The sequence below is a fragment of the Idiotropiscis lumnitzeri genome, chromosome 2 (assembly GCF_059441095.1).
Source record: "Idiotropiscis lumnitzeri isolate Australia: NSW breed Sydney's pygmy pipehorse chromosome 2, RoL_Ilum_1.0, whole genome shotgun sequence".
In the NCBI taxonomy this organism is placed as follows: domain Eukaryota; kingdom Metazoa; phylum Chordata; class Actinopteri; order Syngnathiformes; family Syngnathidae; genus Idiotropiscis; species Idiotropiscis lumnitzeri.
Window position 1 is genome coordinate 24,773,715 of NC_142392.1, and position 26,851 is coordinate 24,800,565.

Below are 26,851 nucleotides of genomic sequence, written 5' to 3' on the forward strand. Positions count from 1 at the left end.
CGCCTTCGTGACGAACAGGAAATCCTTTCTGTGCGACTTTGAAGAATTTGAAAATGCGTGAAAGAACGACACCCAAGTACAAAGAGGAACTTTGTGGAATAAAAGAAGAGAACGAGCAACATCTTCAACTGCTGGACAAAGTTTGCAACCAGCCTCGTGTTGTGCCAATCAAAGCAGGTTTGTACACGAGTGGGTTGATCTGAATCAGAATGACTTGACCAAACCAAATGTGTGTTTGTCTTTTTGTGTCCTACAGACGTCAGTGAAAACTATCTCCGTTTTGTGAAAGAGGAGCCAGACTTGACTCACATCAAAAAGGAGGAGGAGGAGGAGGAGATCAACAAGTCACCACTGAACTTTGTCCCTATAAAGACTGAAGATGAAAATAAGGATGAGAGTGCGGACAAGAGAGGGGCGGAGCCTCCAAGCAGCAGTTCAAGTCATCACGTGACAACAGATGGTGATGAAGACCACTGGGCGCCATCACAAGCACATAATGAGGACACATTATCACACGCTCATGACGATGATGATGATGATGATGACGATGATGGGCAAGCCAAAGGTGAAAGGGCATGTCACACTGACTCATTAACCTCAAAGTTGTCTTTAAAACGGCACACAAGAAACCACGGTAAAGAAAAACCTCTATTTTGCTCTATTTGTGGCAAAATTTTCCCTCGAAAGTTTCACTTGACAATTCACACAAGAACACACAGTGGAGAAACATCTTTTCGATGTCAGTTTGTGGCAAAAGCTTTTCTTTAAAGTCAAATTTAAAAACACATACACGATTACACACTGGAGAAAAACCTTTTTCATGCTCAGTTTGTGGAAAATGCTTCTCTCAAAAGACAAGTTTAATAGCACACACAAGAACACAGTGGCGAAAAACCTTTTTCCTACTCAGTTTGTGGCAAAAGCTTTTCTGGAAAGTCAAATTTAACAAGTCACATAAAAACACACACTGGAGAAAAAAACTTTTCATGCTCAGTTTGTGGCAAGAGTTTCTCTCAAAAGTCAAGTTTAACAGAACATATAAGAACGCACTGTGGAGAAAAAACCTTCGCCTGCTCAGTTTTTGCCAAAGGATTCTCTCTAAAATCAACTTTAACAAAACAGAAGAACACACAGTGGAGAAAAACCTTTTTCCTGCTTAGTTTGTGACAAGAGCTTCTCTCGAAAGTCGCATTTACGACGCCACACAAGAACACACAGTGGAGACAAGCCATTCAGTTGCAGCATTTGTGCTAAAAAATTCTCCACTAAACAGCATGCGGAGAGTCACAATTGTGCTGGTGAGAAAAGCAGCGATCCTTGAAGCTTAAAAAAAAGAAAACAAAAAACTGAAGGAACTGACTCTTTGTGGTAAGATGTAAATTTTGATTTTGAATAAAATATGATATATTGAATTTTGCAAAGCTTTTTTATTGACATTAAGCCAATGTGATCAGTGCCAGAAGAACCATTGTTTCTGAGTGATGATGATTTGTTTTGGTGTTTACATCAAACATGTAAATAAAATCAATTGCCTTTGCCTAGAACAACATTTGTTAACGTTATGCTTTTCAGTTGTCTTTTTAATCGTACTTAATGGAAAAGGTGTGAGAAGAAACTGTGCTTATGAAATTGTTGCCTTCCACAATCATCAATAAAATCACTTGTTCCACTTGCTCAACTGGCCTTCATTACGCTGTGTGAAAAGGTGAAAAACAGATCTCAAAGTTGAACTAAAAAAAGAACCAGAAAGAGAAACGCGAATGATCTCAGTTTCTCTCAAAGTTTTTGGAATGGCAGGAGTGTAGCCACATCGTTCCAGCAAAAAGGCCACGATTCAGACTGATATCCAGATTTTCCTTTTTTATTTCTCCTTTTCCTCTGACGGCGTTCGGAAATTCCGGAGCCCCTTAGGGGACATGGAAGAAAAAAAAACAACTTTGCATTCCCTCGCAAAATCTTTGCTTTCCCTTGCAAAGATAGTGAATGTTCGTTTATTTTTTTAATACGTGTTTATGTACTTCCGGGTCAGTTTGGCTTGCCTAGCCTCTGATGCGCGGCTGTTCGAGAGACGACAGTACGTCAGATGCGGCAATAATCTTAGAGGGGGACTTGGAACGTTTCTTGCGGTCAAGAGATGTCCCTCACGGTGACATTCTGCACATGAAAAGCAACAAGGTACATACAATTCACTCTAACGCACATGTCAAACTCAAGGCCCGGGGGCCAGATCTGGCCCGCAACCTCATTTTATGTGGCCCGCAAAGGGAAAATCATCTGCATCAACTTCCTGTTTCTACCATATTTTCTTCACTTTTAACAACACTGAGATATGAGATATTGCCATTTATTTGTTAGCAGTCCTCCCCTGGAAAAATTGTTGAACAATTACTTAGGAGCTTCTGATTTCAAAACTGGCTTTCCATTCAATTTATATGGGTTCACAGTCATACCGGCCCTCTGAGGGAAACCACAACTACGATGTGGCCCGTCCACAAAAATGAGTTTGACACCCCTGTTCTAACGAAATAACCTTAATAATAGCAATATGGGTCCCTACTGTTAATGTTTTTGCATAATACTAGCGTGCAAATTGTTTACCTTTTGAGTGGCTAGAAAAGTATTGCTTTTCTGTTTTCAATTTGTAGTTCATTTAAATCCTGTTATTGCATTCAAATTACTGTGAAGTGTAACGTTAAATATTTTTCTAAATGTTTTTTGTACAACGCAACTTTAGTTTCGTTATGAAGCAGCATAGTTCGTACCCGGAAATGATGTCATCAAATCGGATGACGCGGAAGCAGGAAGTATAATAATAGATCACCAATAAGAGAGAAATGTGATGATAATGAAGTCCAATCGAGCACAATCTGCATACATCTTTTGCCTTTGGTAGCATCGTGGGTACGTACAAGTTTCTGTTATTAACATTGATTATTACTCTAACTATCCTGAGATTGCGCAACTCACCAGCACCACTGCACAGTCCATTATTGTGCACATGAAAGGGTTCTTTGCAAGACAAGGAATTCCGCAGTGTGTTGTGAGTGACAACGGTCCGCAATTTGACTGTGGAGAATTTCAACAGTTTGCAAAGCAATATGGATTCACTTCAAGCCCTTTATACCCACAGGCAAATGGCCAGGCTGAGAAGGGAGTGCAAATCATCAAGAGACTGCTAAGGAAGGCCAAGGATGATGCATCTGATCCTTACCTTGCCCTATTGAGTTACAGAGCTGCACCTCTGGAGTGGGGAGCTTCTTCGCCTGCTGAGCTACTCATGTGCCGTAAGCTTCGCACCACGCTTCCACAAATACCACAAGGACAGGACAACAACATTTGGTTTGAAAAGAAGAGAATGCTCAAACTCAAACAGAAAATTGCATATGACAGAGCTACAAAACATCTGGAACCTCTTTCTGAGAAAGACACTGTAAGGATCGATGGACCTAATTGTTGGGACAGAAAAGTGACTGTCCTTATCGAAGCCGGACCGAGATCTTACATTGTGGAAACAAAGCATGGACAAAGAGTGAGGAGGAACAGGAGGAGTCTTCTGAAGGTTCCCGGGAACTGTAAGAAATCTTCTGATGCGGCTGAGGCTGCAAAGCAGGCGGATACATCGAAGGAGCACAGACCTCAACCACCAGCAATTTCTGGGATTACTGAACCTCTTCGAAGATCAACAAGAGTTAGACGACAACCGGACAGGCTGATTGAAAATGATTAATGTTGTGTTTTTGTTGCGAAAACGGTTGTAGAGCTGCTTGTTGGCATAAAAATGTGTGGATATTGATAAGAAGTGAAAATAATTGATAACAAAACAAAATTATCAAAATAATAATAATAAATAATAATAATGAAAAAAAGGCACAGGCATTGTTTAACGTTTGAAAGGGAGATGTAATGATAGCAGTTATATCATTGGCCACTAGTTGGCAGTATTGCCTGATGTGTGTTTTGGTTACCAGACGAACAAGTGTGTCTGCACATAGACGAGAATGCAAGTCAATAAATAAAGAGACACAAGCCAGCAGCGTCACGTTACCTGCGTGTAGTGATGGGTAGATGAGGCATCCTGTATTGTTTCGACACAGTGACACAATGTATTGACACTGTGTTGACACTGTGTTGCTGAATACTGACACCTGGTGGACTTGCAGGAAACATTTGACAGGGTCATCTGACACTGATCTGTCAAACTAATTTTATCCAATTCCATTGATTAGCGACGTGATGTGTTTTTATATATCCTATTTCGTATTGCATTCCATCGCACTATTTATTTTCATATTTATCTAATTTATATATTTAACTGAATTATTGTTGTATTGCACTGGAGAGGGGAGCTCTCGAATCTCGTTGCACACTTGAGCACAATGACAAAGGGATTTTTGATTCTGATTAGGCATTTCCTTTCACATTATTTTTACATACATGCAATTTCATAAAAAAAATCTTTGATATTTGAGACGCAGTTGATAAATTAAGAGAACATCTGTCTGAATGCCCAAGTAAAAGTGTTGTGAATGACAATGTACTCATTGTAATTAAAGATTTTTATTAAAAAAATTAGTTTCTCCAGCGTTTTGTTATTCAGTCAATTTCTTTTTTTTTAGGCAATTTCCCCCGCCTTTGAGAAGATCCTCTCACAAGGCACTGAAGAGGCCGGTGTGCACAACGCCTGTGTGGCTACTATAAATAGGTGAGGGAACGTTGCCTCCATGGACTTCCAGTATAAGAGCGAGACTTCCGTACGTGCAACGTGTCCTGCTGACATATAGCGCTGCACCTCTGAGTGCGCATCAACAGTGACGTCTTCCATCTTGTGGATATTTAACGCAAAGTAATGCGCCAATAACTCGATGCTTGTTTTGAGCGTCCATCCTGTTGACAGATGCGCGTCCCTATGAACACGGTTTGGCGCGCGACCGCCGTGTCGACACGATTCCGGTAGTGGTCACGTGACTTTCTTAAAGCGGTACGCGCACCGACACGGGGTTTGCCCTGGAAGCTCGGCGCGCGCATCGACGCCTCGGTGTCGCTGGACCCATCACTACCTGCGTGACTTCTTAAGACAGAAGACGGAACATTACAGTAACCATGAAAAAAACCGAATCGTAAACATACTAAAGCTGTTCCTTCTGGTTATTTTCAAAGAATTTTTGTTTAAAATCCCCCTGGCTATTCTTTTTGTCTTTTCTATATTATGTACGTATTAATAACTGTGTTTGGTTTGCTAATATTAATAAAGTTTTTTTTTTACAAAAAACGTATGAATAAATATTTATCATCTCATCAATATTTGCACAATAGAGTACTGAGTTTCGAGATCCTCACTATAATAGTTCTCAAAATTATATTTCTTATCAATTTAGCTTAGTGAAAGGATATTTTATTGTCAATCTAACATCAATATACAAAGACAGAAAAAAATGGTGGTGGGGGCGCGAATCTTTTTCCTCTTGGTAGGGGCGGGCGTGAAATAATTGAGAAGCACTGCGAGTATATGCAGACATTATATTCATACAATCTCGCAGCCCGAGTGAACCACAGCATTGTTGCAAGTTCGTTAGGAGAAACGTAAACGTCCCACTGCTGTTCCAGCAGCGGCTTCTCGTGGCATAGGCGGAAGTGACGTAAGAGCTGACTCGCCAATGTGGCGTTATTTTAGTTATTTTGTAAAAAACAATTATCAACCAAATTAAAATATTATATGAATAATATATGAAAATAGAACAGACATGGGTAAAAACAAACACAGAGGCAAAGAAATATATTTGAAAAATACGTGCTTAAAGCATGACGTCATAAGCAAGCGCGCAGCTTACGAAGGACCTCGACCACATCCACACCGAAATAAAAACAACCACCGCTAAATTTTTCTGATTTAGTGTAGAACTGACTGTAATTTTTTCACAGGATGTCCAGTGCTACTCTAAAGGACGTCGACATAATTCATTAAGTCTTTGTGTCCCGATAATCTCATTTTCGCGTGTTGATGCTTTTCGGCGTAGTTAGCTTAGCTTGTTAGCTAGCTATCCGCTAACGAAAAGAGGCACATGACTCATCGCCAAGCAGAGATCAAGGGCGGATTTTTTGGAATTATCATTTGAAAATGTGTGAAAGAACGACACCTAAGTACAAAGACGAACTTTGTGGGATAAAAGAAGAGAACGAGCAACATCTTCGATTGCTGGGCGAAGTTAACAAGCAGCCACCTGTTGTGCTACACGAAGCAGGTTTGTACACGTCTTACTCATTTGCTTTGTCAAGAACGACTTTCTATCGTTAAAAATATGCATCGCAACATTAAGTTGTTTGGGGAAATGCGTTCGAGGTTATTGCCATTTTATTTTTAAATATTGCCTTTTACTTGCCAGTTTGCTGAACATTTGTTTATGCCAAATAAAATCAGTGCAGACAATAAATGCCAAAGAATAACCAATAGTGGGGGGTGAACTCCATGTTTTTCCCAGTATAAATTTTGAACTGTTAATTTAACATTTTACATATTGTGGTTTTTAAACTAGGCTGACAGATGTAGTGTATTTTTATATCCACTGTTGGAGTTTAGCCACCGAGAAAATGAGAAACATTTAGGAAATGAATCTTGAAAGCCAAACTTACTCCAATGCGACTTATTTTTTTGTACTCAAGAAGAATAGGGTCAAATAAAGACTCAACAACAGCTGATTATAGTTGCGATATTTTAGTTTCTTTGATTTTTGGAGTTCAGGAAATAGTACAAAGACAGATATCTGGGTGGCTTTTTCTTAATCTCATGAGAAACTGTACTCAGACGAGTACAATCGAAAAAATGTCCCGCTGATCTCAGCCCAGCCTCACATTTTATAGGAGGTTTTTTATGTCAAGGGTCATGTAGGTTGAATCGGTGGTCCTTTCTCCTTCCCCCGGCCCGGTCCACGTTCCAGGTCCAAGGCTGACCTTCTCAGGCAGTCTCTCCGTCTCTCCTGCTCACATTCCCCTGTAATCTCGTCAGTGTACAGATTGTGTGGTGTATGTTTTCCCAGATCAAATTATGTTTTTTGGTGTTCTTGATAGTGTCCCTGTGACGTCCTCCCCGGCCCAACTTGATATGTTTGTATGTTCTATGGCCTATGTGCAAAATGTGTTTAGTCGTATTTGTCCATGAAGTGCGATCTGGTTTGTCATCAGTTTGACCTGAGCAGACTGAATCTGTTTGTTCTGAATGAGAGTGTGGGTCATGAAAATACTATGTGTGCAATTTTGAGGTCTTACATTTAAACTAGGTCATGTAAATTTAGCATATGAATGCATCAGTAAACACCATGACTACAATCCCAGTCAATCTTATCTATGCACTGTACTTCTACTTTCATATGAAAAACGCTTTTTGTTTAATCAATGTCAAACATATTCAGTAAATATGAACCTGCTAAATTAAATAATTGACCTTCTGTCCCGTAAGTGTTTAAAATAATGCCAGCAATCGTAATACAAACCTTCAATATTCATGTCTGGTGTGGCCATTCCCTATAAGAAGGGAAGGCCGGAGAGAGGGGACACCTTTCCCTTTTTTCTTTTTGGGGAGACTTTTTTTGACATCAGCATGTGACGAGAATAAAATCTTTTTTCAAAACAAAATGGCTGTGTCAGAGAGGTTCTTTCCATCACCAATTCTGTAGCAGGAAGCCACAAAAACAGATGCACGAACCGTGTTTAACTGGAAACCGTTTAGCTCGCATTGAACAGAAGTGTGACACAAACATGTCTTGTAAGCTGAAACCGTTCGAACAACAGGAAGCGTGTGGACGGGTGTGATAAAGTCAAAGTGTTCATGTTTTTCCATTCTTTATGAGTTTGCATATTCAAATTGCTTTGCTGTGCTTCAATAAAACGCCGCAAAGGAGCGGGAAAGCTTTTCTCTTTGGTGGACTGCTCCTCGCAAGTGACAAAGACAATCTTGGCTGGGTGATTCATTTATGAAGGCTTGTCTCGTTTTTGACAAAAACTGTGCACACTGTGGCAAAAAGATCAATGGCGGTTGATCAATTTTAGTGGATGAAACACAAGGGATTACGTTTTTTTAAAAAAAAAATCAAGTACGTATTGGTCTTATTTATCAACTTTGTACTGGCTCGGTCAATGAATCTCGGGTGGCCCTGCACTGTTTTGTGCACGTGTGCATAGTTTCACTTCATCCAAACATTTAAAATACATTTAATGCATCCATCCAAGGTTGCACGGATCTCATCGGTGAACAAGCGCATGCTGCAAGGAATGCATCTGCATCTTTGGCTTACTATGGGCTTAAAAAGGGAGAACGTCACAACCCCCTTTTCTCCCAACAAGCCCCGGAACATTTAGTTCTATCTCTTAATGCAAAAAGAAATACTTGTAAACATATTTCACTTGAAGGATTCCTATTTTATCAATGACATTATGCTGCAATGGCCCCCAGTGGTGTGCATCAATATTTTAGGGTCCCACAACAGGTGTTCCATCAGACGCACACAATAGCCTGTGTGTGCTAACTTCAGCTCGCTTCCAGAAACGTCTGTGACCATGTCAGGAATGAAATAGGGCATCGGCCGCAACGTGCTTCCGTTTTAATTGCTCGTTTATCACTGTTGTTGTGCTGCTAAAGGGAGGTTTACATCGTCGGACGTAATTTTGTGAAATGCCCCCATGGTCCGGTCCAAATCGGGGTCGCACGCATTGCTCCGTGTGCAGCAGGCACAAGTCAAGGTAGCACGGTAGAAAATAAGACAAAGTCGCCGCCTGAGGTTTGACTTGACCAAACCAAATTTGTCTTTCTGTGTCCTTCAGACGTCAGTGAAAACGATCTCCGTTCCGTGAAAGAGGAGCCAGACCTGACTCACATAAAAAAGGAGGAGGAGGAGGAGATCAACAAGTCACCAGTGAACGTTCTCCCTTTTAAGACTGAAGATGAAAACAAGGATGAGAGTGAGGACAAGAGAGGGGCGGAGCCTACAAGCAGCAGCTCAAGTCATCACGTGACAACAGAAGATGATGAAGACCACTGGGGACAATCACAAGCACATAATGAGGACACATTATCACACGCTCATGACGATGATGATGATGATGATGATGGCCAAGCCAAAGGTGAAAGGGCACGTCACACTGACTCATTCACTTCAAAGCTGTCTTTAAAAGGGCACAGAAAAACACACAGTGGTGAAAAACCTTTTTCTTGCTCAGTTTGTGGAAAATGCTTCTCCCAAAAGGGACATTTAACAGAACACACAAGAACACACACTGGAGAAAAACCTTTTTCCTGCTCGGTTTGTGGCAAAAGCTTCTCTCGAAAGTCTCATTTAGGAAGGCACACAAGAATGCACAGTGGAGAAAAACCTTTTTCTTGCTCAATTTGTGGAAAGAGGTTCTCTCGAAAGTTTGATTTAACAATCCACACAAGAATGCACAGTGGAGAAAAAACTTTTTCTTGCTCAGTTTGTGGCAAAAGCTTCTATCAAAAGTCTGATTTAACAATCCACGCAAGAACACACAGTGGCGAAAAACCCTTTTCCTGCTCAGTTTGTGGCAAAAGCTTTAATGTAAAGTCAATTTTAACAGATCACACAAGAACACACACTGGAGAAAAACCTTTTTCCTGCTCAGTTTGTGGCAAACGATTCTCTGAAAAGGGAAATTTAACACAACACACAAGAACACACAGTGGTGAAAAACCTTTTTCCTGCTCAGTTTGTGGCAAGAGTTTCTCTCAAAAGTCTAATTTACGAAGCCACACAAGAACACACAGTGGAGACAAGCCATTCAGTTGCAGCGTTTGTGCTAAAAAATTCTCCACTAAACAGCATGCGGAGAGTCACAATTGTGCTGGTGAGAAAAGCAGCGATCCTTGAAGCTTAAAAAAAATAAAACAAAAAACTGAAGGAACTGACTCTTTGTGGTAAGATGTGAATGTGATTTTGATTAAAATATGATGTATTGAATTTTGCAAAGCTCTTTTATTGACACAAAGCCAATGTGATCAGTGCCAGAAGAACCATTGTGTCTGAGTGACAATGATTTGTTTTGGTGTTTACATCAAACATGTAAATAGAAAAAATTGCCTTTGCCTGGAACAACATTTTTTAACATTATGTTTTTCAGTTGTCTTTTTAATCGTACCTAATGGAAAAGGTGCGAGAAGAAACGGTGCTGATGATATCGGTGCCTTCCACAATCATCAATAAAATCACTTGTTCCACTTGCTCAACTGGCCTTCATTACGTTGTGTGAAAAGGTGAAAAACTGAACTAGAAGTTGAACCATAAAAAGAACCAGAAAGAGAAACGCAAATCGTCTCAGTTTCTCTTCAAGGTTTTGGTATGTCAGGAGTTGCCAACTTGACGGGTGTGATAAAGTGTTCATGTTTTTCCATTCTTTATGAGTTTGCATATTTAAAATGCTTTGCTCTGCTTCAATAAAACGCTGCACAGGAGCGCGTAAGCTTTTCTCTTTGGCGGACTGCTCATCGCAAGTGACAAAGACAATCTTGGCTGGGTGATTCATTTATGAAGGCTTGTCTCGTTTTTGACAAAAACTGTGCACACTGCAGCAAAAAGATCAATGGCGGTTGATGAATTTTAGTGGATGAAACACAAGGGATTACGTTTTTTTTTTTAAAAATCAAGTACGTATTGGTCTTATTTATTGTCAGGTTTAAAAGGTCCTGACGCCTTCATTAGACTGAATTAAATGCAGAGAACCAGAGGAATAACCAGGGAAGGTTTTGTCTTATCTCCATCGCGATGGGAGGAGAAGCCAGGAAGTGAAGTAGACGTCTTGCCAGTTCACTCTCCCGCACTCTCACTGACTTCTTCGCCCATCCCTCTGGACTTTATTCAAAGAAAAACGAAACCTATGGAAAGTGAAACCCAAACAAGCGTGTGGGTGTGCGCATGTGTGCTGAAGCAATGATGTGCGTGTCTGTGAGTGTGTGTGTAATTATCATTGATACAAATAGTGTATAAAAAACATGATTAAAAATACACAAACTATTTACATACTCTCACATTTCCCCCCTGTTTGTCGGATTTAAATCATGTCCATACGGCTTTAAGATGAGTCATCAGGGAATAAAACATATAAAAATACATTTCAATGTGCCTAGTGAAAAATAACAAAACTGTCTCCACGCAGAGCTTGTCTCTGGGGGACTCGATGCAGGCCCCTTGCCTCGCTGTAGGAGGAGACAGCCGTCTTTACCTCCCGGATCTTCGTGTGTGGTGTATGTGTATGCGCGTGTGGGGCTTGGGCGACAAGTCCATATTCATTTTACGTTTTAGTGTCCAGTTCGAGTTCGTCATTGTCCAGTTCGAGTTTGTCATACTCAACATCAATCAGATTGTAATGTTATTTTTGGGCAACAAACATGCAGTTAATCATCATTTTTGTCATAAAAATAATGCAACATGAACAGACTACACACAACAAAAAATGAAAACCATAATTATCCCGATATATATTGTGTCTTTCAAATTCTTCACAGTGGTCATAACATTAATAATTGTTTCATTTTTTAAACTTTAAATGCAATTATGTTCTTCAATCAAGGCTTTATGTACGTCATTAATTTCCAAACCATATCTAATCTTTTTATTCTGTGGCTTCAACATTCGTATCTGTGGCTGGTGGTGTGGTTCTGATGTGCGTGTGGTCAGAGATTCTGACTCAGGTGGACTCCTGTTCGAGGGATTCGCGTTGCTAGGCCTTTAGCTGGAAACCGGTGAAGCTTGTACTGCAACTGGTGGATCCAGCTGCCACGCCCCGCGACCTTTGCAGCGTCGGGGTCACCGCCATCATCTGGCGAGGGCCATCTCAGCATTCACTTTTCCCAAAGAAGTCGTTTCAACACCTTGAAGAAGAGTTGGTCTCCCACACGGACGTAATTTCTGTAAATCAGAACAACACTTGACCAGTATTGGCGTCTTTTGGAACTTTTTCGGTCAAACATATTTTTTGTTGGTGGTTCTGATGAACCTGAGAGTCGATAGGGGATAGTGTCCTTCCTTCGGCTGGCATTGTCCTCATTGCTGTGATTGAAACACAGTCTGGCCATTGTCTCTTTTTTTTTCTTCCCATTAGTGCGTTCCACAAGTCCTGCAGACTGTATGCACAGTGACGCTTTGAGTCCATTTTTTAACAACTGTCCCACTTGTTACAACATCATTCACAAAATGCATCATTTTCACTTCAAATCACTTCTTGAAATTCCAAATGTCAGGATAATTTGATTACACAACACTTTTCCCAATCGTTTTTAGCATCAGCATGTGTTGTTGGAAACAACTTGATCCATTTTGAAAACATATTAATTATAACCAAACAATATTGCAACCCAAACAAATAACACTGTCCAAAAAAAAATGTTTTTGTTGAAAAGTCTGTATGTGGGAACAATTTCATATCATATCTCCTCCCTGTTGAGGCACGACGTCTGCTCGTGTCTCACTCAATGTTTGCATCATTGTCCATTTAGTGGTGCCTTTTTCCCTGGCCTGAGATCAACTTGTCAAGTTGATTTACTGTGTGTGTGTGTGTGTGTGTGTGTGTTTTCATGAAACCTCTTGTGCTATGCCGACCTTGGGATTATGGCTTGGCTCCAGCCTTTATTCAATCGTAATCGTGTCATTTTCTGTTAAGAGAATTTTGCATTTACAAATACTTATTTAGACGTGCTTTATGCACAATTTTTCTTTTATCTTTTGTGATTTTTAAAGCACCCGTTCGCCCAAAATCAACAGAACACAAGAACATTTTATCTTGACTGTGAGTTCACATTGTAACCATACAGCTCATACAAGATGGGAAACTCCAAATTTTAATTAGCTCACAACCGCCTACGCTCTTCCTGCTTATCCTAACAATTTCTCTCTTTTACAAGTTATCTGTTGGTATCGCACTACTAATACTCCCATCGCATAAAAGTCAGCGTGATTTCTTCCTACAACCTTGGTTCTCAGACACTTTCTTATCAGTCTGGAAGGTGCACCTGGTCTTCATGTCTTCACACGTCTTAACTCCTCCAGTCGGGAGGAAAAAATGTCAAAAAGTCAAGTCATGGGTTTGGTGAAAATTTGGACGGCTCCACAGTCGTGTGGCGCCTTCTAAATGGTGCGTGGAAAAAGAATGGCGCTGGGCTTAAATGCATCGCACCTTATTAATGTAATGTTACAATTAAATCGCCGTGCAATGTGAATGTCGTGTGATGGAATGTCATTTTTTCATTCCTTAAAGCAGCAGTGAAAGCTCTTGATCACACTCTTAAGTGGTTCTCTGCCACGAAATCCAAATTGTTGTGACTAATATGCAAATGGATTCACTTTCCTGTGTTTCTGCAGCAACACAAGTCCATGAAGCCATTTTTTGCAGTCACTGTTTGCCCAAATGGCTTATAATAATAATTTGGTAGTGCATTAAGATGCTTTGTAAATACAATCTTGCAGTGTATCTCCACAAGTTCCAACATACACAACTCATTTTATGGCCATGATACTGTTGTTTTAAACTCACCCTAAGCCTGTTGGGCTCTTTCTCTGCCGCATAAATTACAGCCCTGAGAGACTTTGGGCTCCAACTTTATCGATGAAAGGTCAGGGACTTAATGGAGGTCATGAAAGTCCCAAGGAAGGTGTTTACACAAAAGTGGTCTGGCAAAGATTTATTACTATTTTTCTTCCCGCTTATCACTGACAATGCGTCCTTTTAAAGTTTTGACTCTTGTTTAAATTCGCCCTTGCTTATTGATTCTGATATTAAAGTCCAATTGTCAGTGTATCACGGCCAAATAAGCAAAACGCATGTTGATGTAGAAGTCCTTCTACACACACTTTTTATGTTAGTTTTTTTTCTTTCGCCATGTGATCCTCTGTTGCTTCTCTCTTCGTCCTGAAAAGTTATTGTTTATCACAAGACTCTCTGCTTCCTTCTTTTTTTTAAATGTTTTCTCTTTTTCTTCCTTCTGCTCAACACGTTCAAGCTTTTTGTGCATAATTTAGAATCTTCTTTTCCATTTTACAAGTTGGCCAATTTAAATTAGGTTGTTTTATTTGAAAAGCCTGTAATTCTCTTTTTCCTTTTTCACATAATCTTCTCTGCTTTAATGAAAATTATAGCCCTTGCCAATTTTTTCCTGTATCATTGCATCTCTGGCCTACTTTAATATAAACATCATCAACTGGAATATGAAATCTAAAATATGTATTTCTTCAATTCACCAAAAAGCAAAATCTCATTTCTATCCTCCTTCACTCACTGAACTCTCTCTCTTCCTCCTCCTCACATGAGCCTCTCCACAGTCTGCTCCTAATTTCCAAATTCACTGTAGTTTTTCCACAACCACTCAAACCTACCAATGTCTCGAATCAAAATTTAAAAAATCAGGAAACACCTATGTTTTTGCAAAAATTCCTCATGTTCACTTTCAGAAGCTTCATCCAATTGTTAAAATTTCATAACACCTACTTCTCCCTTTCTGAAGGAGACGCAAGTATACAATTAAGTAAAAACCATCATCAAAATGATATATCTTGTCTATTGAATCATGTAAATATAAATTATCTCATCACTAAACTTTTTCTGTAAATTAATCACATCCCCACAACTTGGGCTCTCATTATTCTGTAAAAATAAAACTAATTTCAATTCATGCAACCAACTCAGTGGCCTTCTGGGTCCCTCAACCACACAGGTTCTAATTCTGTTACTCTGTTCCATTTTTCCCCTTGCAAATCTGACTATGGCCCCTTTCTCACTTGCCCTATCATTTGAAATTGATTTATTATAAGCAATCCTATCTGCACCAATGTCACATAAAAAGGGTAATTGGTGTCCCATTACCAATACGGTTATTTCAGCTCAATCATTTAATCAAAAGCCAATATCTTTTGTAAATTTAGGAAAACCTCTTCATTTAAAAACTCATCTGTTCTTTAATCTTTCTATCCTAATCATGCTGAAGGCTGCTTCTTCTCAAGGCAATTTCTTGCTATCTGGCCTTCTTTTAGTGTGGTCTTCCTGTGTGGTTGACGGCAGTTTCTGGCAACGTGTCCTGATCTGCCACAATTGTAACAAATATCATCTCCGGTGGGAAGGCGTCCTTGTCTCAGCCTCTTCCACCTTGATAAAAGACATTCTGACCTTTATTTTGATAAAAAGTGTCTATAGACCTCTGTTTCCTTTTATTTTCTATCTTCTCAGCATGGAGGGCGTGATTTACATACTCCTCCAGGGTACCTGTTGGCAGGCAAATGTAATGTTTATTCACCCACTTATGAATTTCCTCTCTTGATCCTGCATGTGAAGCATTCTTCAACTGCTGTTGAAATGCCCCATCCACATCACCATCTTCCTGCAGCCCGCTGTGGTTTTAAAACACAGCTGTCATTCTCACTTTGTATTGCCCAAATGTCTCATCTTTTCTGTTTCTTGTCACCCTCTTCTCTTTTTAAGGCTACCCTCATCCAATATTCTGTTTCCTCAAAGCCATTTGTCTTCATCTTTTTGGGGTCTTTCTTTGTCTTTGCTATGATTGATTTCTGCAATGCGGCTATTTTTCGTGTTTTTAACTGACCATTAAAGCCATGTTCAGCTATCCATTTGTCTAAATACTGAATTTTATCAGGATCCTGTTTTTTGATGAACTTCCTTATCTTCACTCATCTTTTTAAACCATCCTAGACATCTGGGTTAAATTTTTTTATTTTTCAGAAAACGCACATCAGGCTATTTCTCTCTTTTCTTTTAAGCCTATCCCGTTGTATAAGTTATTTTATTTAATTTCTAATTTAAATGAATTTATCTCCTCAAATCATCTTCTTTATTAACTTCTTTTGTAAATTTGGGAATTATTTTTCTCAATAAGATCTCGTCACTCATAAGTAGCCTTTTGTTGGTTACTAATCCTTGATTCCATTTTATCTCTACTTCATCAATCCTTTTAGCATAATTCCAACCACTTTGATCACTCTCCCTGACATTTAGACACACAGACAGACACACAGACATATACACGGGCCCACAAAACGACACACACAGTTCTCAACACTGAACAACTACAAACAACAATAACATGTTAGTATAACAGCAACACAATCCATCTTTATCTTTTGCCCATAATAAGTCCTTTAATTCAACTAATATCTCTCATAATTATGTATGTGCAGCCCTATAGGGCCAATGCAGCCTCTGCCACAAATGCACACTGCCACTTATACACGCAGCACATTGAGGTGAGCGCTTTATTGGTTTATCTGTCTTTTTTTTGGGGGGGGTTTCTCAGGATACAGGGGGCAGTTGCAACCCCCCTCCCCCTTCTTTACCTTCTTAAGATGCCCTTTATTAGTCCCACAATGGGGAAATTCGAGATTCGAACCCAGGCCTCCTGGGGAGACTGGGTCCTGAACGCGGCGCCTTAGACCACTCGGCCATCCTGGCAGCCAACAACTTTCTCTGTCATTCTCAAATACTGGTCCTGTTTATTACCCTTACTGCAGTACATGGGATAAAATACCAAATGGTATTTGTAATCCCCAATCACACCATTCATTCATTTTGCAAACAGTTTTTCCGCAAACATCCACAAGCAAAACGATCATTCCACATCTGACGTTGTGTGTGTGTGGGGTTTTTTTTTTTTTTTCTTCAGCTTCTCTGCAAATTCTTCTCTCACTACCCTGAAACCTGATCCTTCAGGCTTGCCCCAGCCAGACCTCTTCTTTTGCTGTTGTCTGTTCTGCTACTTCTCCAAACCCACACACACACACACGCACGCACGCACGCACACACATTCTCACTGACTCAAACTTGTTCCTTTGTTCACACACACACAGCTGCACAGCCCCCAAAACACTTCAAATAAAAACCACAGAAAATAATGCCTTATTATTCCCTGAATTTCAATGTGAAATTGTGAGTAAGACCTTCTCCTGATTGCCACTCTTTTCCATTGTCGACACCGGAGGGAACCTTTTAATTTTCGCGGAAACTTTGTCTCCCTTCTCTAGGCGGATCGATCTCTAAAATTTGCTCAGTTTATGGCCAAATTCGCTACCATCGACGCCGAGGAACAAATCAATTTGTTCACCGTGCTATCCGTGTCTAAAATTTGCTCAGTTTCAACGAGTTATGGTCAATTCGCTACCGATGAGTTATGGCCTAATTCGCTACCGATTATTTTTACATAACTCCTTGGACTAGCACGATGCAGTTTTTGTTACCGTACTGACTAAACGGTCGAGGCCCGGCCTCTGCGCGCGCTGTCTTACCCACATAAATCACCCCTTACGAATTGTGTTAATATTTTAAATTTTAAAATGGTGGCACAAAATAATTTGAAAAACAATACCTGATTTCCTCTGGATCAGCCTTGTCCTATCGGCAACCGGCATCCGGGCGGTGCGCCGTCGCAGGAACTTGGAGGCCTCGCTTTCTCAATGTTGAAGCGCTGACGTCAGATTCGATGGCGTCCAAAAGATCCAACGACGACGCCCGTCCGAGTGCGGCTGCCCGCATTCTCCACCAAATAAATGTCAGGTTTAAAACGGCCCTGACGCCTTTTTTACACTGGGAATTATTTAAATAATGATGGCTGCATGTCCAAAGTCAATCAAGCAAAGTTTTATTTTCCAATTTGCGAGTTGGTGAGAGAGAGAGAGCCGGAGGCCGAACAGGCCTGTTCGGCCTCCCACACTCCCTTCATCTGACCCCCTCCTCTGACTCTCCTCCGGACATAAAGAGACAAAGAGGGGGGCTGTCTTCTGGAATTCTAGCAGGCAGGCAGGAAACAACCAATCACAACAGTCAGTTTAAAACTTCAGCTCGAAGATTCAGAAACTTGAAACCGAATGTGTGTGTGTGTGTGTGTGTGTGTTCAAGCTGTGCTCATGTGTGCTAAATGAGTGTCTGTGTGTATACAGTTATTAGTGATACAAATAGTGTATGAAACATGATTATGAATACACAAAATTGGTGACATATCCTAACAGGTTCAAAACTACCGAAGGACAATGATGACAAGCACCCTAAAGGGACACCACAGGTCCCAAGCAGTGGGAGATATCCTACTCAAGAACGAAGACCACCGGGTTATCTAAAAGATTATAGTCAAGACAGCAGTGAGGAGGAGGACAGTACACTTGTGAGTATAGACTACTGCTACAGAGTAATGTGTAATATTCCCCAAAACTTTAAAGAGGCCATGACATCAACTGAGTCAGAAAGATGGAAGAAAGCAATGGATGAGGAGATGAAGTCCTTAGAGGACATTCAAACTTTTACTTTGACTAAATTGCCAGAAGGCCGGGAGACAGTGGGAGGAAAGTGGGTCTATTCAATCAAGGAAAACAGTGATGGATGTGAGATGTACAAGGCCAGGTTTGTGGCTAAGGGATATAGCCAGAGAGCAGGAATAGACTATGGTGAAACATTCTCACCGACAGCAAATCTGACTCGTGTACGGGTAGTAATGCAAAAGGCTGCCCAGGATGACTTAATCTTACACCAAATGGACGTAAAAACAGCATATTTGCACGCCCCCTATTGATAGAGAAATATACATGGAACAACCTGAGGGTTATGAGAAAGGAAGAGATGGGCTAGTGTGTAAGCTGGAGAAGTCAATTTACGGCCTAAAGCAATCTGGACGTAATTGGAATTTATTACTTCACAAATTCCTAACCGAGAACAAATTTATCCAGAACCCAGCAGACCACTGTGTATACACAAAGGAGGCGAAAGTAGAAGGGAAAGTGATAATTGTTATCTGGGTGGATGATCTTATTATTGCAGCCAATAACACAAGTGGATTAGAACAAGTGAAGAGCATGCTCTCCATCAAGTTTAAAATGAAGGATCTAGGCAGATTAAAACATTTCCTTGGCATGGTCTTCAGCCAGTCGGAAGGCTGTGTATATATGTCACAAACAAAGTATGTGGAAAAGATCCTTACCCGATTTGACATGCAAATGTGTAGAACAAGGGAAACACCCTGCGAACAAAAACTAGACTACACTGAAGATGCGCCTAGAATGACTGACGTGAAAATGTACAGAGAAGCGGTTGGCAGTCTCATATATTTGGCCACCTGCACACGCCCTGATTTATGTTTTGTGGTGAGCCGACTATCGCAGCATTTTTCTGAACCCACAGATAAGAACTGGATCACGGTCAAACATGTCTTGCGTTATCTCAGAGGTACAACCGACAGACAGCTCTGTTTTAGAAAGAGCAGCGAAGGTCTTGGTATTCGAGCTTACAGTGATGCAGATTGGGCGTCGGACGCCACTGACAGACGCAGTACCACAGGGTATTGTGTGAGCATGTGTAAAGACAGTGCACTGGTCTCCTGGAGGACCAAGAAACAACAAACAGTAGCACTATCTACCTGTGAGGCAGAATACATGGCTTTAGCCCTAACAATACAGGAGTGTATTTATTTGGAACAACTGTTAAAAGGTATTGATGACGATGTGTACACGAAAACTATCATTCATGAGGACAATCAAGGGGCTATCGCACTTGCGAGGAACCCTGTATACAGGCAGAGGTGTAAACATGTGGACATCAAATATCATTTTATTAGATCCATTATAAAAGACGAGAAGATGATACTTGTTTACTGTCCCACAAATGACATGGCAGCAGATGTTATGACCAAGCCTGTTACCAAATCTAAATTGAAGAAATTTACAGGGGTCCTGTTTGGCATGTAAATATTTGACATTCAAATGTCATGTTATTTTTTTTTTATGTCTTTGTGAAAGTTGTACAGTATACAAGCCATTCATAAGTGGGAGTGTTGAGTGTTATTGTATGACTGCTTGTTACTGTAATGTGCTTATTTGCCACAAGGGGTGCTGTCGCTAACAGACGATGCCATGTTAGGCAGGTGTTCAAGCCTTATTGCTCTCTCTGCTTTTGGCTCTGGAGAAGAGCAGTTCGTGTGTGTTGCTGAAATAAACTACGCCAGTTGGCTAACGAGAGAAGTTGTCTACATATCAGAATTATTCTTCTGCTGCGACTGGGCATCAAGGTATAATCCTATGATGCCACATGGATTTTATCAGATGTTATTCTACATTTGCCATGACGCAACTTTATTTCAATACATAGTGCACATATCATGTTGCAGTGGAGTGAACTGTGCTGAGTGTTTGCAGTGTGGGGGGTGATACAGGGGGGCCTCTCTACTGCAGAGAGGGGCTTCTAGGAATTGGCAGGGCGGTGGCACTTCTTCAGAAGTGAGGATGAAGTAACCAACGTCGTGATGAGCCCTGATAAGAAGAAGTTGGCCCCAAAGTCTGACGCAAACAACAACATGCGGGGTCCTGATAGAAGATGTTGACGTCAAAGTCAGCTGCAGTCAGCTGCGACCCACGGCGACACGCCAATGATGAACCGGACTAAACCAGCTTTTGAGAAGAGGAACTGTACCACCCTTTAGTGTAATCTGATTTCTTGAAGTGTAATCTGATTCCCCGATGTTATAAAAGGGAATGTGTGAAAAGCATTGACGAACAGGGGGGAGATAAAGTTGTCAAATAAACTTTGTTAACCTCTCAGTATCCACTTGGGCTGTGCGTCTTTCTCCTTCCAGCTATGAACCCGATATGTCAAATTGGCGAACCTGACATATAATTGGTCCTTCGAGAGCCGTGAACCCAACATACTGGAAGCGTCCGGGGGCGAAGCCGACGACCGGGGACAATCGTGGCCACGACGAGGATTTCTTTTTTTTTTTTCCAGGATTTATTTTTCTTTTCCCCTTTTTCTTTTTGTTTTTTTGTGTTTCTTTTTTTGGACCTGGTCCTCGACTTTGCTGCTGGAAGGCTGAAAGTTGAAGGGAGGCTGCGGAGAGAGACGTTCAGCTCATCTTGGGTGAGTGTGTCATTTCCGAATGGGATAAATGTGGGCATTTGAAGGGGTACGTAGTTAAATTCCGTGGGGATATTGGAGGGCGGACTCCACTACGAATAGACAGAGTAAGTCTTTAAAACTGTGTAAAACCGTAAGAATACTAGTCAATGTTACGTGAAGAGACAGAGATAGTCTATAAAACTGATAGAGGATAACAGGGGTGTATCCTCCACGCGCGTTTGAAGGGGGAAAAATAAGGGGAAGAGAAATAAGGGAAAAGAGAGAGATAAGGGGAAAAAGAAAAAAGGGGAAAAATAAAAGTCAAGAGGGAAAATAAAGGAAAAATAGGGGGGGAAATAGTGTGAATGAATAAGTGTGTGTGGCGCTATGCGATTGTAGTGACCCTTTTCCCTATCAAACGGGTCACTATGGTTACTACTGGCCTGGGTTGGTTTGACGCGTGTCCGTTCCGCTTTTTCCAAAGTAAAGTCATCCAATTGTCCGTCAAGTCAGCTCACACCATTCATTCCACCTTGTCACGGTCACGGTCTAAAACTTTTTGCCTCCCCAATAGTAACCACCTGGGTCTTGTTAGCCCATTGATTAAATAGCCCTGTGGCCAATGGACACCACACTGCACCCAAGTGGTGGGAGGTTTAAAGCAAACATACGTTAACGTAAAAAATGGCTCTTACACACCGGCCCCTAATTGGGCTTGACAGAAGGCAAACCAATTACAATCTTCAAACACAATGAGCCATTAAAGTTAACTCAAATTAAAGCGTTAGAAACAAAATAAATAACTGAGAACAAATAATCATTCTTATAATGTAAACTATGTACTGGGTATTTTTGAAACATGTGTCTAATAAGTGTTCATGGTTACTCAGTTGCCTCACAGAGTAGACCTATTTTTGTCACTGGTCTATCGAGCACGCTGGTCTTGGTTTGAAGACGTACAGTACGGACCAGACCCCTTTTATCATGAAATGTCTCTAAAATCCTTCCAAGTATCCAAGATCCACGAGGAGCTGTTGAATCAACAACAACAACGTCCCCCGGTAAGAAATTTCTTTTTTCTCTATTCCACTTCTTTTTATTTTTAGCACCTCCGTCAGCAGCAGTCTCTCCATTGTCCTTTTCATCTTTATCATCCTCCTCAGCAGCTCCACTCAGTTGATTAGGTTTGGCGGGTATACTTCGAGCCAGCTCATGAACAGGAGTGGACTGAGGTTTGGGCTCCTCATAGTTGCCCCAAACTTCAGAGGGAGCGTTCCAGTCAGAGGTGGGATCTGTTGAACCACCATGGAATCCAGACCACTCGTCATCTACTTTAGGCTGACTGAGCCATAATGTGCTATCTACCAGCTGAGGATCAGCTTCGCCAACGCCCAGTTTAGTAAAAGAAACTAGATCAGAAGGAACCCCATCAATCACAGTCCATGAATCATCAATATCAGCCTTCCACAATGGTGCTGGTTCTCTTGTGGCAGTCCACGGGCCTTGAGTCTTTGGAGCGACAGTGTGCGGAACCTTGACCGCTTGAATGTCAGCCACACCTGCTGCTACTATTGGTGCCTCACTGGTGTTAACATGGGCTACAGCAGCATTAATCTTCTCTGCAGTTACTTTTGATGACCCTCCTTTTTTCTTCTTCTTCTGGTTGGCAGGTGGAGTAGATGCTGAGGCCTTGCGCTGCTCTGGAGAAGCATTCATAGGAGTGCCGCCACCACCACCAGTACTGGCAGAGCCATCACTGGAACTCTTGTCCTTCTTGCGTTGTTCACGTTTTTCCTTGTTGCTCACCTTTGTCTCCCATGTGCCTTCCTCCGGCTCCTTTACAACAGCTGTCACAGTTTCCTTCACTGCCTGTTTGGCTTTCTTCTTGGCCTTTTTTGACTCAACAGCTTGTTCGCTCTTGTTTTGTGGAGGAGGTAACTGTTGATGTGGCACTCTGTCCTCGTTAACTATGGCGTTTTCTTCTTCAGTGACAGCTCTACCATTTGGCTGGGCCTTCTTTTCAGCCCGCTCTAATTGTTCCTCTGGAACCATTTCTGCGTATCCCATTCCAATGACATCAGATAGGAAAGTGGAATATTCCTTGTGAAACTCTTTATCCTTCTGAAGTCTTCTTTTGAGTGATCCAACACGTTGCTTGGCCACAGAAATATTATTTGGCATTTTCACATTTTGATCTTTAAAAGGCAATTTTGTCATGTAATGACCATCTTTAAATTGGACAGAATTTTCCATTATTTCAATGAATCTCCTTTCATTTACTGACATCTCCTCTTTGTCATTGTAAGATGTTTCATTGAATTCCTGATTGTATTGATTTATCAACAACTGTTGGAGTCGGTCAACACTGATCCTATTAACCAGTGCCAGAGTGTGGCCATTCTCACACTGTGTTGCACTATTTCCCTGTAGAGGTCCATTAATCACCCAGCCAAGAAGAGTTCTAACAGCATACGGTCCCTCGCCGCGACTGTTGATCACCTCCCAGGGTTCCATTACCTTTGAGGCATTTGTGCCAATCAACAACTCAACATTAGCGCTGATACGAGGAATGTGCGCATCCTTAAGATAAGACCATTTCTTTAACTCCCTTTCGCTGATTAAATTGTCTACCGATACTGGCATTTGTTTCTGTGTGAATGTGGTGGGAAGCTGATAATAATGGTTGTTGCTCAAACCACATATTTCCAAGCCTTCAATCATGTAGCTTGGCATAGTGGTGTTGTGGGTCATAGTTCGTATATGAATACTGGTTCCTTTGCCTTTGAGGTTTAGTTTTTCCTTTAAACTTTCGGAGCAGAAAGTGTCAGTACTTCCTGGATCCAAAAAAGCGTATGTTTGAACCACTTTGTTTCCTTTTGTAGATTTGACATTAACAGGTAAGATTGACAGAATGCCATTACTGCCGCCGGCCCCTGTATGTCCACACGTGGAAACACTTGTGCCACTCACTGGTGCTCCCTGTGGCTGTCCTTTCGGCCGCTTTTCCTCTTCACTTCTTTCCCTTTTTTCGATATGGAGAACACTGGGGTGACTTTGGGTGCATATTTTGCACAATATGCGGTTACTGCAGTCCTTGCTCATGTGCCCTGTGTGCAGGCAGCCGAAGCACACTCCTTTCGCCTTGAGAAAGTCCAGCTTCTCTCTATGAGGTTTCCTTTTCAATTCTGAACATTGATCCAATGCATGTTGTCGTGTACAATACAAACAGCGACTGTTATCAGTTGTAGGCAGTGCAGTTTGTGTTTGAGTTTGTACATTTCTATTGTTTGTACCCGCAGCTTCTTCATTGAACATAACAGCAGTTGCAAAGGTGTTTCCCCTGGATTGTGATTTTTGTTGCAAATATGCCTTGTTTGCTTGAGTTTTGTTGCTCCTGTTTGTGTCAATTGTGGTGTTTTGGATATCACCAAAGATTGGATCCGAAATGATCTTGACCTGATATTCAACAAATCTTACAATGTCCTTGAAACCTGCCCTATGACCTTGCGTTTCATAGATGCTGCAAGCCCTCTCTCTCCAACACTCTCTGAGTTTATAAGGAAGCTTCTGAGTTATTAGTTTCATGTTTGCTGGCATATTGAGTTCATCCAAATATCGGAGTTCTTTCATTGCATTGCAGCATTCGGCCAAGCACAATGCATAGTCTTGTAGCCCCTTTTTATCCTCTGCCTTTACAGTAGGCCATTGTGTTATTTTATTCACATAGGCGGCTGTGATTTTCAATTCATTTCCAAAATGTTTAATAAGTAGGGTTTTGGCTGCATCATAGGCTCTGTCCGGTGGTAAGTGTTGGCAGCTGCGAACTAGTTCTTTAGGTTGGCCCCCAGTGTATTGTTCCAAATAGAATAAGCAGTCCTCCCTTTGCACCTTTGCTTCCACACAACGTTCAAAGGTTCTCATAAAGGTCCGAAATTGTAGAGGGTCTCCATTAAAACAAGGCACTTCTCTGCGTGGTAACAACTGGGAACTTTGTGTTTGTGCTAAAAGTGCTGTTATTTCGTTTTGCTTGTGTAACAGCCTGTAGAGTACATCGTTGTTTTGCAACGGGTGTGCAACTTGAGCACTGGGATTTATATTTGACTGGGTTTCCTGTGTTGCAGATGTTTGCCATGCTTGTATCCTGGTTCGATCTCTGATGCTTTGAGAATGCGGTGCTGCTTGACTACTGAGATTCATATTTGGTTGATGTGCCTGTGTTCTGGCTGTTGCTTCCATCTTCGGCGCTGGGTTCCTTAGTGCTGCATTAGTTTGGGATTTCAAGTAGGATGACATTCCATCTGAATGTTTGCTTTGTTTACTAGCAACACTGTTAAATGAAGAGTATTTTAACGTCATCAATTTTGCAGCAGATGCAGCTAGTTCCGTTTCTATTTCCAGTTGTTCCTGTTTCCTTCTTATGTCCTCTGCTTGTTCTTCCAAAGCGTGCTTTTTCTTAAGTGCAGCAGCACGCGCCATGATCACAGCTTGTTCTGCCTCCATTTGTCGGCGTAAAGGTGTTGTCGTAGACCTACTGCGCTTTGAGGAAGTATTGGAAATTACATTGCTAATGCTGTCATGGGGTTCCACTAGGACTTCCTCGCTGTGAGGTCCAATTCTTTGATGTTTCATTTCATCATTATTGTCCTCCATATCTTCATTTTGCCAGCAACATTCATTGCTACCCAACCTCTTATTTACTTCTGAAACAAATTCATCGATAGCGAGCGCTTTTACTTTAAACCACATTTCATGCCTTTCACACTCTTCAGGTGGCATAAATTTCAATAAAGCTTCGTGATGTGCAACAGCTTCATCACATAGTTTAGTGTATTTGTCAAACGTACTTTTTACCTCTGAAACAAAACCTTTGACACCCATCAAATTAATAATTGTCTGCTTGAGGCTTGCTGCCCTTTGCAACTTGTTTTTTCTCTCTTTTTGCAGTGTTTCTATCTTTGCCAAAAAGGCCTTTTCAGTCATTTTAACAGAGCGCTTTTTTACAGAAGGACCACCTTCCTCAATCCCTAAATCATCTTGCTTAGGTGTCTCAGTCCAAAGTTCAGCTTTGTCGAGGTCCTCTTCTCTACTCATAATTATGTTGATACAAAATCCTTTGATCACTCGCTTACCCGTGCAACCTTCCGTAAGTTGTACACGCGCACAGTCTAATTCAAATTGCAAACGCGCCCCGTAACGTTCCCTCAATTACCACCAATGCATTGGATTTTATGCGCAAAGTTGTGTGCACACATTTACAGCAATCTACTAAATGGCCATTAGTGTAGCGCTACAAATACCTTGGCGTTGGCCGGCATAGAAGTGTATTGATGTTCCAATTTGTTGGTTAGAGAGCCGCGGCTGCGTGGCTCCGGTTCCAAATAATTCCAAACGAGCAAACAATTTGGGCAGATGACGTCCAAACATCAGCAATCATCCAACGTTGTCCTCAAGGCGACAAGAAAGCCATTCGATCCGCCGCTCCCTTTCAGCTGCGCTGTCCTTACTTTGAAGCAAACGTATCTTCATTCGCTCGAAGCAAGTTTTAGACTTAAATTGTAGTGACCCTTTTCCCTATCAAACGGGTCACTATGGTTACTACTGGCCTGGGTTGGTTTGACGCGTGTCCGTTCCGCTTTTTCCAAAGTAAAGTCATCCAATTGTCCGTCAAGTCAGCTCACACCATTCATTCCACCTTGTCACGGTCACAGTCTAAAACTTTTTGCCTCCCCAATAGTAACCACCTGGGTCTTGTTAGCCCATTGATTAAATAGCCCTGTGGCCAATGGATACCACACTGCACCCAAGTGGTGGGAGGTTTAAAGCAAACATACCTTAACGTAAAAAATGGCTCTTACAACGTTAATACACAAAATTTATGCAAAACTGAAAGTGTCAGAATGGAGGTAATTTACCCCTTCTCGCTTGCAAGTGCCACTCCTCCAGTTCGCTCCACAGGTTTGAGGTGACATGTGACCGGTGTGAC

At 41.4% G+C, this 26,851-nt stretch overlaps 3 protein-coding genes across 3 annotated transcripts in view; 2 read left to right on the forward strand and 1 right to left on the reverse strand.

Moving 5' to 3' along the window:
* The window catches only part of LOC148342055 (uncharacterized), a 458,829-nt gene that overhangs the window by 334,004 nt on the left and 97,974 nt on the right, over positions 1 to 26,851 (forward strand). The window lies entirely within an intron of this gene.
* LOC148342071 (uncharacterized) lies at positions 5,843 to 9,872 on the forward strand. The gene is made up of 2 exons (XM_088284489.1): positions 5,843 to 6,239; positions 8,812 to 9,872. Exons 1-2 carry the CDS (start codon positions 6,116 to 6,118, stop codon positions 9,870 to 9,872), a joined length of 1,185 nt encoding a protein of 394 aa, XP_088140615.1. The 5' UTR covers positions 5,843 to 6,115.
* LOC148342072 (uncharacterized) lies at positions 21,751 to 23,049 on the reverse strand. The gene has a single exon (XM_088284501.1). The coding sequence runs from the start codon at positions 23,047 to 23,049 to the stop codon at positions 21,751 to 21,753; it is 1,299 nt and encodes a 432-aa protein (XP_088140627.1).

What these genes read in the sequence shown, in the direction of transcription:
- LOC148342072 (XM_088284501.1), bottom strand. Translation starts at nt 23,049, where the DNA reads ATGCCAAATAATATTTCTGTGGCCAAGCAACGTGTTGGATCACTCAAA.
- LOC148342071 (XM_088284489.1), top strand. Translation starts at nt 6,116, where the DNA reads ATGTGTGAAAGAACGACACCTAAGTACAAAGACGAACTTTGTGGGATA. An exon ending in TGTTGTGCTACACGAAGCAG is followed by an intron (nt 6,240 to 8,811) that starts GTTTGTACACGT and finishes TGTGTCCTTCAG; the next exon opens with ACGTCAGTGAAAACGATCTC.